This window comes from Zophobas morio, unplaced genomic scaffold, assembly GCF_036711695.1.
Source record: "Zophobas morio isolate AGI-343-1 ecotype UQ-CSIRO unplaced genomic scaffold, CSIRO_AGI_Zmor_V1 ptg000005l, whole genome shotgun sequence".
In the NCBI taxonomy this organism is placed as follows: domain Eukaryota; kingdom Metazoa; phylum Arthropoda; class Insecta; order Coleoptera; family Tenebrionidae; genus Zophobas; species Zophobas morio.
The window spans coordinates 12,363,784-12,378,984 of record NW_026972110.1 but is presented as its reverse complement, the minus strand read 5'-3'; the positions used below and the strand labels follow the sequence as shown (position 1 = coordinate 12,378,984).

Genomic DNA, 15,201 nt, shown 5'->3' with positions numbered 1-15,201 from the left:
TCATAATTGGATTCATACTTTTTCACAATACTTAAAATAAGAAAAAACATCTTGCTGTTGTATACGATATCTACACATCCAGTAATATATTGCTATCAGTATTTTCTCTTGTAGCAAACAATTCATTAAGACTGAGAAGCATATCCAAAATTTGATAGACATTTTACTGATATTTCCTGTTACTGACTAAATAAGAACATATAAATTTGTCTATACAACAAAAGTGGTTAAAACTTAAATAACTCTCATAGTTTTTTATTCATATAATTTCTCGTTTCGTTTTGTCATTCACTTTTTTGTTTTCTTTCGTCTTTTAAGTGAAGTATTCGTTTAACTTTCTTGAACACTTATTTTCAACACTCTGGATTGTGTTATAAATAATTTATATTTGTTTAATTTATTAAATACCTATGGAAATAAAATTTAAAAAATTACTGTGAAAAAAATCCGGAAATTAAGAAGGGCAGAGATATATTTCTATTTCAAAAATTCAAATGTAAGATCCAATCACATTAATTGACAGGATATTACTAAGACCTCTAGTGACCACTTCTTACAACATTTTTAAGCACAACACTAGTGACCTCTAGTAACAATAAAATTACAAACAGGATTCTCTCTTTCCCATATAACATAAATTAAAATTAGGAGAAATCTACAGTACCACAAACTGTAAACAAATAGTAACAAAAATAACCCCACATTTTTCAGATAATGTTTTATCACAGAAATCAATGGGTTGTTGTACTTACACTATAACAAAGAAAACGATGAGTTTGATATGAGTTAACAATACGCAATAATTATCAATGCGATGAATTAAATGTGATATATTAAAAAAATTACCTCCGATACCCGTTAAGAAAATTTATTAATTTGTTCCACAATCTAGCTCAGATTTTAACAGAAACATGATGAAATTTACTTTGCTCTCTTACATCGTAATTAATTTATTAATTGTAACACAAAGTTACAAACCAGTATTTTTAATCCATGGAATCATGACAGGCAGTGTGTGTATGGATTTAATCAAAGCTAGGATTGAAGAGGTAATTTCATTGTTGTTTAACGTGATATATTTTCTTTTTTTCCATAGAAACATCCAGGAACAATGGTTTTTAACACCGATCGTTTCGGAGGATGGTCAAGTTTAGAAAATATGTGGTACCAAGCACAGCAAATTGGAAGTGATTTAATAAATATAACACAATTATACCCTGAGGGAATACATCTATTAGGTAAACTTATAACTTGTAGCAATTTTTTTAAATCATACAAAAAATATATAGGCTACTCACAAGGAGCTCTTCTATCTAGAACAATTTTGCAAGCCTTTCCAGAACATAATGTTAAAAATTTTATATCCCTTAGTGGCCCACAAGCCGGACAGTATGGAAGTAATTTTCTGTCATTGATATTCAACATAATTATTAAAATGATTATTTCAGCTGATTTCCTTCATCTAATTTTTCCTGACTTGGCACTCAAATCAGCGTTTGAATTATTTTACTCTAGAGTGGGTCAACACACCTCAGTGGGGAATTACTGGAATGATCCATATCATCAAACCTTATACAAAGAATACTCACAGTATTTACCCTATGTTAATAATGAGATAAAGTCCAATAGAAGTGAAGAGTTTAAAAAAGGGATTACCAAGCTCAACAAAATGATATTAATTGGAGGACCCGACGATAACGTGATAACTCCATGGGAATCAAGGTTTGTATACTTAATGAAACTATTATTTTTTAAAATTATGATTTTGTAGCCAATTTGGTTATTACGGAGAAAACAATACTGTAGTTAATTTAATTGACCGTGATATATATAAGAATGATCTCATAGGACTGAAAACTTTAGATGATGCTGGACGCTTAAAAATAATAACCGTACCAGGTGTTGATCACTTTATGTGGCATCTCAACATTTCAATAGTTGATAACTTTATTTTACCATATCTGGATTGACTTATTGCTCTAGTACTTTTATTTTTGATAGGATTCATATTTATTGGGTTTATTTACAATAAACAGTAAAATAAGAAATATTCACCTGAATTGTTAACTTTTGTCTTAATATAAATGCGATTTATGAAATGTTAACAAATTCAACGTGATCTGTTCATAGTGATAAATAGATATTATTAAAATTAGGGCTTGCAACTTTCAACTTACCGAATTGTAATAGTAGTTACTCTGAAGATCGTGATATTAGAATAAAATATAAATGAACCACTTGCCGTTTTTCTTTCGCTGAAAATATGTTGCTGTTTTAAAACTTCGCATTTTGCATTTTAGTTTTAAAACGAAATGACGTGTCAATGCCGCCAACGTCATGAACATTTGATCTGATAATGAAAGAACAAAATTCCCTAAAAATTGGTTTTTTTCTTTTTGACATCTGACACTCGTATTTATCCGGCTTCACAAAATTTAGAAAAAAATTCGCAAAAGTCGGTATTTTGCAACAACCCTTCTAATTTGTGTTTGAATGAATGTATGTTGTTTAAGTGATTTTGTTAGTACAGGTAAATATGCACCCAAAAATGAAGTTATGAACGCACCAATTAGTGCTGAACTTTTTTGTTTCGCATCTTTTTTACGCAGTTTTTCCAAGTCACACATTAATCTTCCTTATCGTGCGCTTTTTTTTACAGAAAATGAATTCACCGATAGCTCCTGAAGAAGACGTGATCCAAAACATGTAAGCAATGCACAATTTTGAGGTTATGTTTCGGGGAATCATCGTTTTCTTTATAGAAATTATACAGGATCTGAAACCGAATTTTCGGCAAAAGTAGTAGGGCATGAAGTGACGGTCCATTGTAGCTCTGGACAACACAACCATGGGAGCTCAAAGGTGAAACTTATCAATCGGATTGATTATAACTGGGAGTTTCACTACTATCGGGGGCAACTGGTTGCAGTTCATATCAATGGGAAGATTGTTGCGTATGGCATGAAAGGTTTGTAATGACGATTCCAGAAGGGGTGGTTATAATAATTTATTTAAAAACTTGCAGGAAAGGATGGGGGGATGGTCAGAGTTACAAACCAAGAAACAAGTGAAAGAGCGTTGATTAAGAACTTGAAAAATGATGTGAAAGACATCGCGTTCGCTTTTTCACGACAACAAATTATTTTGGGGTGTATTGACGACGAGGGGAACGTTTTAGTATATGAAATCATCGACGAACCTAGTGCAATAAAGTATCCTTTTTATTGCTATTAATTCATAAATTAGTCGTATTGTTTCTTAATTTTAATAAGGTACAAAGTGCTTCTTCACATCTTTCATAGTGATGTAGTTCCACATACAAGCCCAAATTTTCGAATAATTTGGTGTCCATATTTGTCATGTTTTGATGAAGATGATGAGTCACCAGATGATCCTGAGAAAATGTTTGTAGTGCTGAATGGACGCAAAGGTATACATTAAGGTTACAAAATGTTTGCTGGGTCACGTTTTTTTTTTGTAGCTGAAATTTGGAATGTAGGCATAATTAATTCTAAATATGGATCAGGTCCATTAGAGCCTAATGAAAATTATGAAGGGTATGTAGAAATCACCCATTCAGCTGAACTCGTGGATGCCTCTTTTTCATCTGATGGAACAGCAATAGCAATAGCTTGTTTAGATGGTTATGTAAAATTTTTCCAAGTATGGTCAACACATTACTTAAATTACAAGTCTTTATTTTTTTCATTTGTAGATTTATATGGTTGATAGTGAGAAACAAAAGTGTTTACATGAGTGGAGACCACATGATGGCAAACCATTATCATCTATAATATTTGTCGATAATTTACTGGAGTGCAGTTCACAGTAAGTAGCTCTAGGAGATTACATATATAAAGGTATATTTTGAAGTCCATGATTGCGTTTTCAAATATTTATACATTGGTATATTTTTTTTTAATTAATGAGATTTTTTAACGAAAACGCGTTCTCTACTTGAACAAAACTAATTTCGTTATAGTTTAATATGAGAAGATGACTGCGTAGCTGCTGAAACACGTCGATAATATTCGGTGTTTAGAGAACGTAACTGAATTAAGAAGTACAAAAAATGTTTTAAAAATTACCAACTTAGTAAACAATCAACAATGCATAGCAAATTTGACTACAGAGATTTTTATTTATTAAATCTTAACATACAATAGCCGTAGTTGTCACAATCTCGTCATATAAATAATTATCTAGAAGAAAATAACAAATTAAATGTAGTATATGGTTGTCAAGTTTTGTCAAAAAGAAAGTAGCTACTCTGTAAACCATACAAAAATTTCAATTTAACGGCCGAGTTTTTACTATCCCGGGTGTCTGGAAAATGGCGAATTAACTCTTCAGTACGTAGTATTTTTTTTAGAACAATACTCTTAACAACCAGTAGTCATTAGTCGTTGTGCATTATTATTAATAAAACAAGCTGTTATTTTTCATTAATAAATAAACAAAACAAACCTTTAATAAGATATTTATAAATTATAAACAAAAACTAACAAAAAAAAAATCCATTAAAGCATAACCAATTAAACACTAGAGAAGAAGCTCGTAATGTTTCCAAATTTTTATCATTTTTTGTAAAAGTTAGTCATCGTTACTTGCTAAGATAAAACTGATTTTGGCAATGACATACCCTCTAAGAAAAGAGAGGGTGGGTGGGTGGGGCTACTAGCTGCCAAGATAAGACTGATTTTGGCAAATGAGATATTAAGAGAAGAAAGGGTGGGTGGGCGGGGTTAGTACCTTCTAAGATAAAACTAATTTTGTCAAATGACGTACCTTCTAAAGCGGGTTCTACACTATCCAATTTATCATTAACTTCCCTCGCTCCTGAAATACAATGATAATTTTTTTGAGTCACCCTGTATACGCAAATCCAAAAAATGTTATTGGAATGATAAATTACAAGTACAGACTCATCATATTTTGTACATTTTAGATAAGATTTTTTCGGCAAATTTTTGAGCTAACGTTATCAATTTTTTGGAGGGTAGAAGCAAAGATATTTTGACTAAAATTTTATTATGCTTTTTATAACCTTAAAACATCTGCAAAATTTCAACGCATTCGGTTTAGTAGATTCAAAATGAAATCACAAAATGTTGTTTTATGATTTTGATTTTTTTCCCAGAACAGTAGGAATCATGTAGCACTATGTTATTTTATACAATTTGAAACCCATTTACTGTGTACAATTTTGAAGTGACGTCATCACATTATTGGTGGGGATGATTAGACAAATTTTGGTTAGTGTTTTAGTGTTTTGATATTCTTAATATAAATACAAAATTCGACAACCAACTTTCGGAGATTATCTGTCTAATAAAAATCCGGGACGGCAGACGGGCGGACAGATAGATTTCTTCGTACTGTAGGGATCGTGAAAAGTCGAGAAAACGTAAAAGTAGAGAGTCGGTCGACGGAAATCGATTACAATACTTCCTTTGCTTACTCTCGGGAAGTAAAAATCTGCAGTTGGTAGAGGTAATTTCACCACAAATGGTGACCGAGGCGGAGCTTAAGTTGTGCGACTTGTAGTTGGTCCAGCAGTGGCGTAACATCGATGTATTGAGAAGGGAGGTTCGGCTGAGTTATATATTTTTTAAACAATTAAAGAAAATCATTGGTAGTCCCGAATTACACGAAATATATCTAAAATTACCAAAAAAAAATTGACGAAAAAAGAACATGCTCTAATTCCATCAATTTATTGATCAATAACTTGGATTATGTAAAACCCTCTTTAGAAAAGAGAGGGTGGATGTGCGGGGCTAGTAACTGTTAAAATAAAAATGATTTTGGCTAATGAGATAGAGATGGTTCATTTAAAGTTCAACATGATGAGTCATCACAATCTGACAATTGACTTTCAATCAGTAACGTAACATGCATACTTCAGAAGGGGATTGTTTTTTAAATTTATTTTGTCATTTCCTTTATATTTTTCGTGAAAAGTTGCAGATCTTTATTATTTGCGTGTATAATACTATGAATTTTTTTTTTATTTGTTAAATACACGAACGCGAATGAATCATTAGGCACTAATTGTGACGATCTCATTTTCCTGCAAGCTTCTTTACGCCTAAGTATTAAGGGTTGCAATCTCGAAGTTCAGATCAAGGATGTTGCGGATGCAGATTTTTCAACATCCGCGAATGCGGATGCGGATTTTTGGAGGCGCACATCCGCGGATGCGGATTTCAAGTTTTTTTTTTAAGAAACTTAGTATATGTACAGAAATCAGTTAAAAAATGGGGGTTTTTAATATTTTTATTTAATGAACAAATTTTTAGTACGAAAATTTAAAAATTGTTGAATTATATTTAATAAAAAGTAATATTGCGGCCTTTTCAGGTTCGAGTCTATTTCGCAGAGGTTCATAAATTAATCCTGCGCTACTAAATAACTGTTCACTGGGAACACTAGCTGGTGGAGGCGTTAAAAATCTGCGTGCTATTCCAGATAAAATTTTTAATTCGGAACGATTAACGCTCCACCATTTAAGTGGATTTTCATTTATATTCAGGCTTGTTTTATTTCGATACGAAAGCAATTCCTTCTTGAGGACAGCATCAGGGCAACCATTTTCTGATATTTCTTGACTCTCATCTTCACTTGACGAATCTAGCATCATGGCAAGATCGCTTTTTAAGCATGGCTTTCTGGCTGCACCGGACGTTCCTGGTTGTTCCGTATCTTTCACGAGGGAATCTGCCATTCTCATTTTTTTCGCTGCTTTGAAATTTGGAGATATTTGAGAGTTCGAGACGTCATTCTCAATGTTTGTCCTAATCTTCAAAATATCGTCTTTAATTTTTTCCTCGGTCACTGGTGTAAAAAACTTGTGCTTATAGCGCGGGTCTAAGTAGGTGGCTATGACATATAAATTGTTTTCTTCCAACAAGGAAAATTTTGCTGAAATTTCAGTTTTCAGAGTCGTGACAGCCACCCGAATGGGATCAGAATCCTGCGATCTTGTTAAATAATCATCAAGTTTTTTTCCAAGCACTTTAATTATTGGAATCACAGATGATATAAGTGTATGAGAGTTACTTAGTTCCCGTGTGGCTTCTTCAAAGGGTTTCAATAGCTCAACACAACATTCAATAATTTTCCACTCTTCTGGCAAAATAGGGTCAATTTCACTGTCATTGATATAAAGACTTAATGCATCTTTTACCTTCAAAAAACGGTCAAACATGTAAAACGTACTGTTCCATCGCGTTACACAATCTTGAAACACTCTGAGATGCGGTTGATTCAGTCTGTCCTGGATTTTTTGCAGTTGTTTTTGAGCAATGGTGGAATGGTTAAAGTGAGTCGAAATTTTCTTACATTTTTGTTTGACGACTGTTATGTTTTCCTGCGATTGTAAACCACTTCGAATAGCGAGTTGCATCTTGTGAACTGCGCAATCCAAATCATTGAATACTGCTAATCGCCTAGCTCTTTTCATATTGGAGCCTTCGTCTCGAATAATGCAATGCACTTGTACTTTTGAAATATTCCATTCAGTAAGCATCGTGTCAAATTTTTCTGCAATTATGTCCCCTGTGTGACGGTCGTCGAAGGTCTCGCATTTCAATATAATTGATGATCGATCAAAGTTTTCTGCGATTCCATGACAAGTCAGGCTAAGCAAAGACGCATTAGAGCTTGGATCCGACCAAATATCAGAAGTAAACGCCATGTAATCAAAGTTTTCGATCAATTCTTTAACTTTGTTAGCAACTTTGCCATACAGTTCCGTGCACACAAAGTCAGTAAAAAAATTGCGCCCTCTTAAATTATATCTTGGTGATAATTCTTGTATCAGTCTGCGAAAACCAAGTCCCTCTACAAAATTAAACGGTAAATTTTGAAGTGCAATCATTTCTCCGATGAGTTTGTCAATTTTTTTCGAATTTGAATTGTTAGTATCCCACTTTTTTTCTTTTTGAACTGCTTCCGCTATCGAAAGTTGTTTCTTTGGTTCTTGTAGTGGAGTAAGGATTTTATCTAAAAATAAATACACACATAAATTATAACTTATTATGGAAATTAACAAAAACAAACGGATGCAAAATAGATTTTGAATAACGAAACTTTTATTGCATCAACTTTTTTGTATTAAATACAAAATAAACCAACTTTGGGCTTATCTGCTGTTGACATTTCTGTTTAATTTTAATAAATTTCTTAAAGCAGCTTATCTAAGAATCTATTAAGAATAATATACTTTTAAATAATTAATAAACGGAAAATGCTTTATTAAGACTAATAAATAAACACTGTTGATAGTAAAACTTACGTGCATCAGCTTTCATCTTCTGCATTTGTTTTTCGTTACTCGAACTTTCGAACAAACTAAACTGTTTTGGGTGCATGGATTTCAGATGATTTCTCAAAGACGAAGTGGTACGACCCTTGCGAGAATATGTTTTGTTACATATTTTACACTGAGCTTTATTTCGATCATCATCGGGTGTAAAATAAGTCCAAATCTCACTTTGGATCGGTGGTGCCATTTTAGATTTACTTGTCCAATAACATCACAATTCGCGCAACCCCGACTAAACACGTTCTAACGTGCGAAACGCAAAGAAAGTAAAATTCTTGTCTCCCTACGAGTGCACGCTATGCGTAAGCCGTCGGCTGCAACTAATTTCTTTCTTGTCGCGACTTGCACCACATTTACATCCGCATCCGCATGAGTTCCGCATTGATTATTGCGCATGCGGATGTCCAAATCAATGCGGAAGCTCCGCATTTGCGGATGAGGATGCGAATGTTCGCAACATCCGGTTCAGATCATTAACCTCCCGACTTTCTCCCTTTTGCTCAGCGAACGCCACATAATCTAAACAGACAGGTACCCTTACGCTAGAAAAGTTAATTATGACAGAAAGGACGGACGCCTCTGAAGGTGCGCCCAGCTCTTAAATTAAATTTGAAAGTGGATTTAGCCCGACCGATTTTGTGCTTCTACGCAATTTTACAGCTGTGTCGATTTTAGAGCGACCGATGTCTATCTTCTAAGAAAAGAGAGGGTGGGTGGGTGGGGCTAGTACCTGCTAAGATAAGACTAATTTTGGCAAATGACATATTCTCTAAGAAAATAGAGGGCGAGCGGCTGGGGCTAGTACCTGCTAAGATAAGACTAATTTTACCAAATGACGTATCCTTTAAGAAATTTAATTAAATTATTATAAGAAAAGACACTAGAGACTCCAAAGTGCTTTTAAATTCTTTCCAAAAAAAATGGGGTCTCAAAATTAACTCAAAAACAGGTCAGGTTAGAATTTTCCAAAAATAGAACACCAAAATTGCTTTAAATCATTTTCAAAAAAAATTTCCATGGGCTCCCAAAATAATACACCATGGGTACACAAGTGTCTCCCGAATTAAAAAAAAAACACTGCGGTGTTCAAAACTTTTTTAAATTCATAAAAATAAAACACTAAAACCTCAAAAGATTTTTTCAAGTTCATCCAGCAACAAAATATCAGATTCCATTAAATTTAACCGAAAATAAAACCCCAAGGGACGTAAAATTAACTGCGAACATTTTAAACGTAGACGAGTTTTTTACTTACTCGATTTTTGCTAATTTGTACTGTTGCGTTGTATCAGGCAAACATTGTTGTCAAATGGAATTTTATCAAATTATTACAAAAACAACGCAACCATTATCTTTGCACATTCTAACTGAAGTGGTAATCAAACATGGTCATGGGCGAGAGAAATATTAACTAAAAGTTTTATTACTAGTTATTGTGATAATGAATGTGTTGTTTAGTTGTTAAACATAACAAAAGAACCAATTTTAAAATCATTATAACTTCACCAATTGTGAAAAGGATTTTTTTACTGTTTTCCCATAGTCACCAGTTGATTGTTAAGAGCGTAGTGGAGAGTTAATCCCCCATTTTCCAGACACCGTGTATGTTCCAGCGTCTGGGACCAGTATTTGTAATAATTACGTGGTTTAAAATCAAGGATACTTTGTGTTGAACAAAACTAAATTAATCCTTCAAAACATGTATGCTATTCTAACTAACAAAATTCCCTAGGTGTTGGAAATTCACCATAACAGGCGCTAATCACAATTCAGAATTGAAACTATGGTCCTGTGAAACATGGACTTGCTTACAAACCATCCAATTCAAACCAGACCCATCAAGCATCATTCAAAGCGTTTATTTAAAAATGTGTATAGATTACAGTGGACAGTATTTATTAATGTCAGACTTAAACAATAAAGTTTTGTATGTCCTCCAATTAAAAAGAAACGACGAAGCTCAACAAATTTCAGTAACCATGATATCACAATTTTTGTTACCGACTGCGTTCTTGAGCTTCCACATAACCGAAGCGAGTTACCGAAAATTGCGTTCATCTGACATGAGTGAGGAGTACGCTCATGATCAAGATGAACCAGATGACGACGAAGACGATACAGTCGCTGCTGTTGTTGTCAAGCTGTTGGTCATACAACAGAAGAAATTTCAGGAATGTAATATCGTATTCCAACCGGACGCAATGTTGTGCAACACCGAGATTATATATAACGAAGAAAAGAATAAAAAGTTCGAGGAAAAAGTGGAAAAAGTACCGAAATTGGACGATCTTCAGTCGTCGGTGACTTTGTTGATCCAACAACAACAGCAACAGCAGCAGCAGTTGAATTTAATGACTCCTGACGCTTTTACGACAAGCGAACAAAATTCGCGACCTAATAGTGTACGAAATAGCATAAACGGAGATATTAATAAATCGACTGAAGCTACAAATGGTGATACCGTTGAAAACTTAATAGATTTCCAAAGACCAGAAAAAGATAATTTTGCTAGTGGCGGTTCGAGTCCCAGTAGAGAAGTTCAAGAAATTCTATCTCTTAACAATTCAACCTACAGCACACAAGACTATTTTGATAATTTAACAAAAATGCAAGAAGAGCAAGAAATACCTCAGAAAGAGTATAATCATAACGAAAATTTAATGTTTCAAGAGAATCCAAACTCTGAGGTGGTGTGGCTTAAATTACCTTTAGTTAAAGACAATGAAATCAACAAGGAAGAGAATTTAAGGCAAGAGTTGCGTCTCGGCGGAGGGGATGAAATTACGAATTTAAATGACACCGAGTGGGACAAGACGCAGTTACAAGCAATAAGTTTCAGACTGACTAGTATAGAAAACACTCTCAACGATCAAAATATAGCTATACAAAAAATTCACCAAGAATTGAAATCATTAAATCAGACTAAAGAAGGTCATCTACAAGAAGATTTTAGTAAAGAGTTGGATCTAGCAATGTCAAAACAGCAATTACAAATTGCAAAAATGTTAGAGAATTTAGTAAATATGCAGAAAAATAATGAAAGGGACCAGCAAGACCACGTGATTGCGAGTGTGTCACAAATTGTTGTCAAGAGTGTCTCTGACAAACTACAGAATGTTGTGGCACACGAAATGAAACACGTGGTCGTGCCTACTATTAGAAATTTAGTAGAAGCACTGAAACATCAACTAGATGTACAAAATAGCCAGAAACTTAATAGTGATATTGTATTGCAGGATAAAATTTCCAAAATGATTAACAGCAAAGTAAGTGTAAAATCCAATGAAGGGTAATTGTTTAATTCAATGTTTTAAGGCTCTAGCTGAATCTCTTAGTTTGTCCGTTGCCAATGTGATAACACCTATTTTAGAAAAATGTTATCGAGATATGATTACCTCTACTTTAGTTCCTTCCTGGGAAAAGGTCTGCGGGAATATGTTCCATCAAATCAATGAAACATTCACTCAGGGGACAAGAGAATGTAAGTTTTATTTATTTTGTTAAATTAACCCAATATTTTTTTGGAAAGATTAATTAAAATTTAACATAACTTTGTAGATACTGCCTCTGTTGAAAACTATATGGAAAGACAAAGACGGGTTCAAGAGCGAGGCAAAGATTTAATTGTTCAAATGCAAGTCGTATCAGAAAATTTACAGATGAATACAGACAAGTTAATTGGAACTCTAACTTCAGAAATGCAGAAACAATTTTCTACGACAATGAAACAGTAAGTTGACAAAATACGACTATTTCTGTTATTTCTATTTATTATTGCCATATTTCAGTACCCAAGAAAATTTGCTGCAGGGCGTGAAAGATGTTATTAGCGAACAAATTAAATTAGGTTTCAAAAGTCATGCCTCAGCATTGGAAGACAGCGTTATGAATGCAGTGAGGTCAAGGGCCGTTACACCATCGCCCCATGTAGAAACCCAAGTACGTTTTAAGTATCCTTACTATTCTCCAAGATTTAAACGCTGCTAATTGTCTTTGGACAGTTATTTATGATTTCTTGTTCTTTATTTTGTATTCATTTATTACAAAATTGTTGCTTAGAAACAAGAGAAAATATTTTTGTGGGTTTTGTATTGAGCAGGTCTTAATAAACATTTTATTTTGGTTATAAGTCACATTTACTTTACTTCCCTTCTATTGTTTCAATGCGTTGTTTTGTCCAATTTTGTAGAAAATTGTAGAAGCAGCACAAGTTAAGTTTGTTTTACTGATGGCAGCAAGTTTGATTTCAGGTTACTTTGGCTCATCTTGATCACCTTATAGCAAAAGAAAGCTTTGATGAAGCATTCCAGTTGGCACTGTCTGCAGAGAATTTAAATTTTGTCATTTATGTTTGTGAGAAGGTTGATTCAAATACCCTTTTCCATGGATCCTCTCCACCACAACAAAACTGTATTTTAGCGTTAATTCAGCAGTTGAGTATGGAATTGAGTAAGAACACGGAGACCAAGATGAGGTAAGCTCGTATCTTTTGTTAGGTTTTTGATTAAAATGCGTTTGGTTGTAGTTACATCAGAGCGGCCCTGGTAGCACTAATTCCAGGATATCCCCACACTAGACAATTTATCCCAAAAGTTTTAAAAGATCTTTTAAAACAGTTGCAACAATTTATATCTACAAATCCCAATTCTAAGTTTATCACCGACGCTAAACTGCTTAAACTAGCCGTTGATAGTATACTTCTCGACAAGTAAAAGGAATTTGTTTTGTATGTTATACGTTTCTTTAATTTTTATTAAAATTGATGAAATTTTATTTTATATAGTATTTTAAATTTTGTGTCGACACATGTAACAGCCCGTGTTATTGTATAATTTCAATATAAAACCACACAATTCTACCAATTTTGTTTTCATTTTGGACTTAACGCTAATAAAAATTTTAAGCTGCACATGAATCAAACGTGGGATACAACGAAAACATTTAAGTTAAGGCGCCAAAGTTTACAACTGACGTTTAAATGACCAACGTTGACAATAGGTGGTAAAATTCCCTAGAAAATTTTTAGGTTATGTTAAAAACTATAACAAGAAATTTTAATTAACATTGTTAATCATGAAAAGGGGCCCAAAAGGAAGTCTACTGGTAGATCGACTACATAAAGGCTTCGTTTTAACGTGCATAGCAGTTACAGTATATGGATGTTCCGTATTAGCCATGAGAGGTTATCGATATTATACAGACGTACGACCCCAGTTACAGAAGAAGCAATTATTAGAACAGCAGAACTTACTAGCGGAAGGTTCATCAGAAGGCTTCAAAGCTACTCCCGAGATACGTGCTTAGTTTAAAGTAAAAAAAAGGTCTAATATTATATTAATGATTGTAATGCTTGATACATAGTCCTTATAGCCCTAGGATTGGCATATATTTTTTAAGTGTACAAGTGTATTAAAGTAGTACAAAATAGAAGCATGATTTTATAGCTTTGATTATAATCGAGCGCAATTTGTGTTACTAAAGTAACTTTTATTGTACCAGGTAGAATATGAATCAAAATAATAGCATTAAAGTTGCACAGAACCAGAGATTAATACCATTAAAAGATTAAAACTAAATTTGTTATGCAAAATAAGTAGAAAATGTGCATATTGAGGATAAATTGATATTTTGGAGCAAAATGCCTCATTTTTGGGTCCCCAGAGAAGTTTACAAAGCTAATTCAATTTTTTTTTTTTTTACTAGGTATTCAGTGAAATACATCATTTCTTAAGTGTTTTTATCAAATTGATTCTTGTTGGGTATCATTTTGTTTTTTGTTTTAAACTGCCTGTAAATTTGTTTTGTAAAGTACCCAAGTTATCTGAATACGTGCGTATATTCGTTATGTACTACTACCAGAATTAAACTTAAACTTAATACGATTAAATTTTAGTTTAATCTTATTTTTATAGCGTATTCAAAGATTTCAATTGAGAAAAAAATTAACTAGTAATGAATTAAGCCACTAAATACTACAATTATTGTTCATCATTTTTAAGTGTGAAGATATAAAGTTAATGAAAAAATTGTTCTAATATAAAAATAGTTAATATTCATGTGAGTGAGCGTGGGTATTCTATTAAAAAAAAGTTTTCTGATAGAAAAGGGCGCGAACATAGACAAACCAAGAAAGAATATCTATTTAATCCAATATCAACAACAATAATTCATACCATAAACTACCTACTCTATATAGTAGGTGGTTTGTGATTCATACAAACTAACACAGGTTACGATGTTATTGTTATAGGTTATAACTCGTTGTCGTTAAATTCAAATAAGCGATTGCGCACTATGTGTGTTTTGTTCTTTTCTCATTCTATTCCGTCTTACGGCGCGACTGGGTTGCGCAGTAACTCTGTGAAAATAAATGCTATGCGATGAACAGTCTGTTCTTGGTTTGTCTATGGGCGCGAATAAGAAAATTTGTTGGTTCGTTCTTCTGTAAAACTTCTGCGTAAATTTAATTGAACGGTTTCAGCTGGTTTTGAATCGCCATTTTCATTTTAAATCAAACTACGACGCAAAAATGCAATCAGAAATTTATTGATGTTGCCCTGTATATCGCGAGTTGTTGTGCACGTCACTTTTACTCGCTCCTCGTATATTCAAAATGGTGTCGAACAGGGAACTAAGTTCTGGCAAAAAGTTTATTTTATATTCATAGTTTTATAGAAAGTTATAGTAACAGAATGAGTTCACGAAGGTAAGTACTTATTTTTATCAATTTTTAAAATAGAAACACGAACAATGTAAACATGATCGATAAGAAATAAATTTCTTTGTTGGAGTATACAGGATCTGTCAAAAAAGTCGTATTTACACAGCAACAATGTGAATTTGTTTATTTTTTTATTGTTCAATAAAGATTT

The 15,201-nt window shown here is 33.2% G+C and overlaps 5 protein-coding genes across 11 annotated transcripts in view; 4 read left to right on the top strand and 1 right to left on the bottom strand.

The window, feature by feature from the left end:
* The first annotated feature begins 681 nt into the window (after positions 1-681).
* On the top strand, positions 682-1,970 carry LOC135119663 (lysosomal thioesterase PPT2 homolog). The gene is made up of 5 exons (XM_064044072.1): positions 682-1,049; positions 1,097-1,238; positions 1,290-1,397; positions 1,449-1,722; positions 1,772-1,970. The coding sequence occupies exons 1-5, from the start codon at positions 912-914 to the stop codon at positions 1,968-1,970; spliced, it is 861 nt and encodes a 286-aa protein (XP_063900142.1). The 5' UTR covers positions 682-911.
* Positions 1,971-2,390: 420 nt separating this feature from the next.
* Ge-1 lies at positions 2,391-13,187 on the top strand. The gene is made up of 13 exons (XM_064047170.1): positions 2,391-2,530; positions 2,660-2,706; positions 2,763-2,968; positions 3,026-3,212; positions 3,273-3,430; positions 3,482-3,663; positions 3,716-3,828; positions 10,062-11,595; positions 11,645-11,810; positions 11,888-12,059; positions 12,118-12,268; positions 12,580-12,803; positions 12,855-13,187. Exons 2-13 carry the CDS (start codon positions 2,663-2,665, stop codon positions 13,039-13,041), a joined length of 3,324 nt encoding a protein of 1,107 aa, XP_063903240.1. The 5' UTR covers positions 2,391-2,530; positions 2,660-2,662; the 3' UTR covers positions 13,042-13,187.
* On the bottom strand, positions 6,299-8,557 carry LOC135120531 (zinc finger BED domain-containing protein 4-like). Its single transcript, XM_064044856.1, has 2 exons — positions 8,300-8,557; positions 6,299-8,007 (listed from the first exon to the last, which is right to left on the bottom strand). Exons 1-2 carry the CDS (start codon positions 8,514-8,516, stop codon positions 6,299-6,301), a joined length of 1,926 nt encoding a protein of 641 aa, XP_063900926.1. The 5' UTR covers positions 8,517-8,557.
* A 135-nt stretch (positions 13,188-13,322) lies between the features above and the next one.
* Positions 13,323-13,772, top strand: LOC135119657 (uncharacterized). Its single transcript, XM_064044064.1, has one exon. The coding sequence runs from the start codon at positions 13,403-13,405 to the stop codon at positions 13,631-13,633; it is 231 nt and encodes a 76-aa protein (XP_063900134.1). The 5' UTR covers positions 13,323-13,402; the 3' UTR covers positions 13,634-13,772.
* A 1,067-nt stretch (positions 13,773-14,839) lies between these two features.
* Positions 14,840-15,201, top strand: part of LOC135122764 (tyrosine-protein phosphatase corkscrew) — a 41,266-nt gene continuing 40,904 nt past the window's right edge. For 3 of the 7 annotated variants that reach the window (XR_010279459.1, XR_010279458.1, XM_064047181.1), the window contains exon 1: positions 14,841-15,035. Coding sequence is in view for 2 of the 7 variants with exons in the window: in XM_064047181.1 (XP_063903251.1) it covers positions 15,022-15,035 (14 nt within the window). In the remaining 5 variants the exon portion in view is untranslated. Of the gene's footprint in view, positions 15,036-15,201 lie in introns of all 7 variants that reach the window. The other 4 variants (XR_010279457.1, XR_010279456.1, XR_010279455.1 and 1 more) reach the window with 3 other exon arrangements.

Coding starts and splice junctions, on each gene's coding strand:
- Ge-1 (XM_064047170.1), top strand. CDS start 2,663: ATGAATTCACCGATAGCTCCTGAAGAAGACGTGATCCAAAACAT. Junction 3,664..3,715: donor GTTATGTAAAATTTTTCCAA/GTATGGTCAACA, acceptor TTTCATTTGTAG/ATTTATATGGTTGATAGTGA. Junction 12,060..12,117: donor TTTTCTACGACAATGAAACA/GTAAGTTGACAA, acceptor GCCATATTTCAG/TACCCAAGAAAATTTGCTGC.
- LOC135119663 (XM_064044072.1), top strand. CDS start 912: ATGATGAAATTTACTTTGCTCTCTTACATCGTAATTAATTTATTAATT. Junction 1,398..1,448: donor ACAAGCCGGACAGTATGGAA/GTAATTTTCTGT, acceptor TGATTATTTCAG/CTGATTTCCTTCATCTAATT. Junction 1,723..1,771: donor ATAACTCCATGGGAATCAAG/GTTTGTATACTT, acceptor ATGATTTTGTAG/CCAATTTGGTTATTACGGAG.
- LOC135119657 (XM_064044064.1), top strand. CDS start 13,403: ATGAAAAGGGGCCCAAAAGGAAGTCTACTGGTAGATCGACTACATAAA.
- LOC135120531 (XM_064044856.1), bottom strand. CDS start 8,516: ATGGCACCACCGATCCAAAGTGAGATTTGGACTTATTTTACACCCGAT. Junction 8,008..8,299: donor GAAGATGAAAGCTGATGCAC/GTAAGTTTTACT, acceptor ATTTATTTTTAG/ATAAAATCCTTACTCCACTA.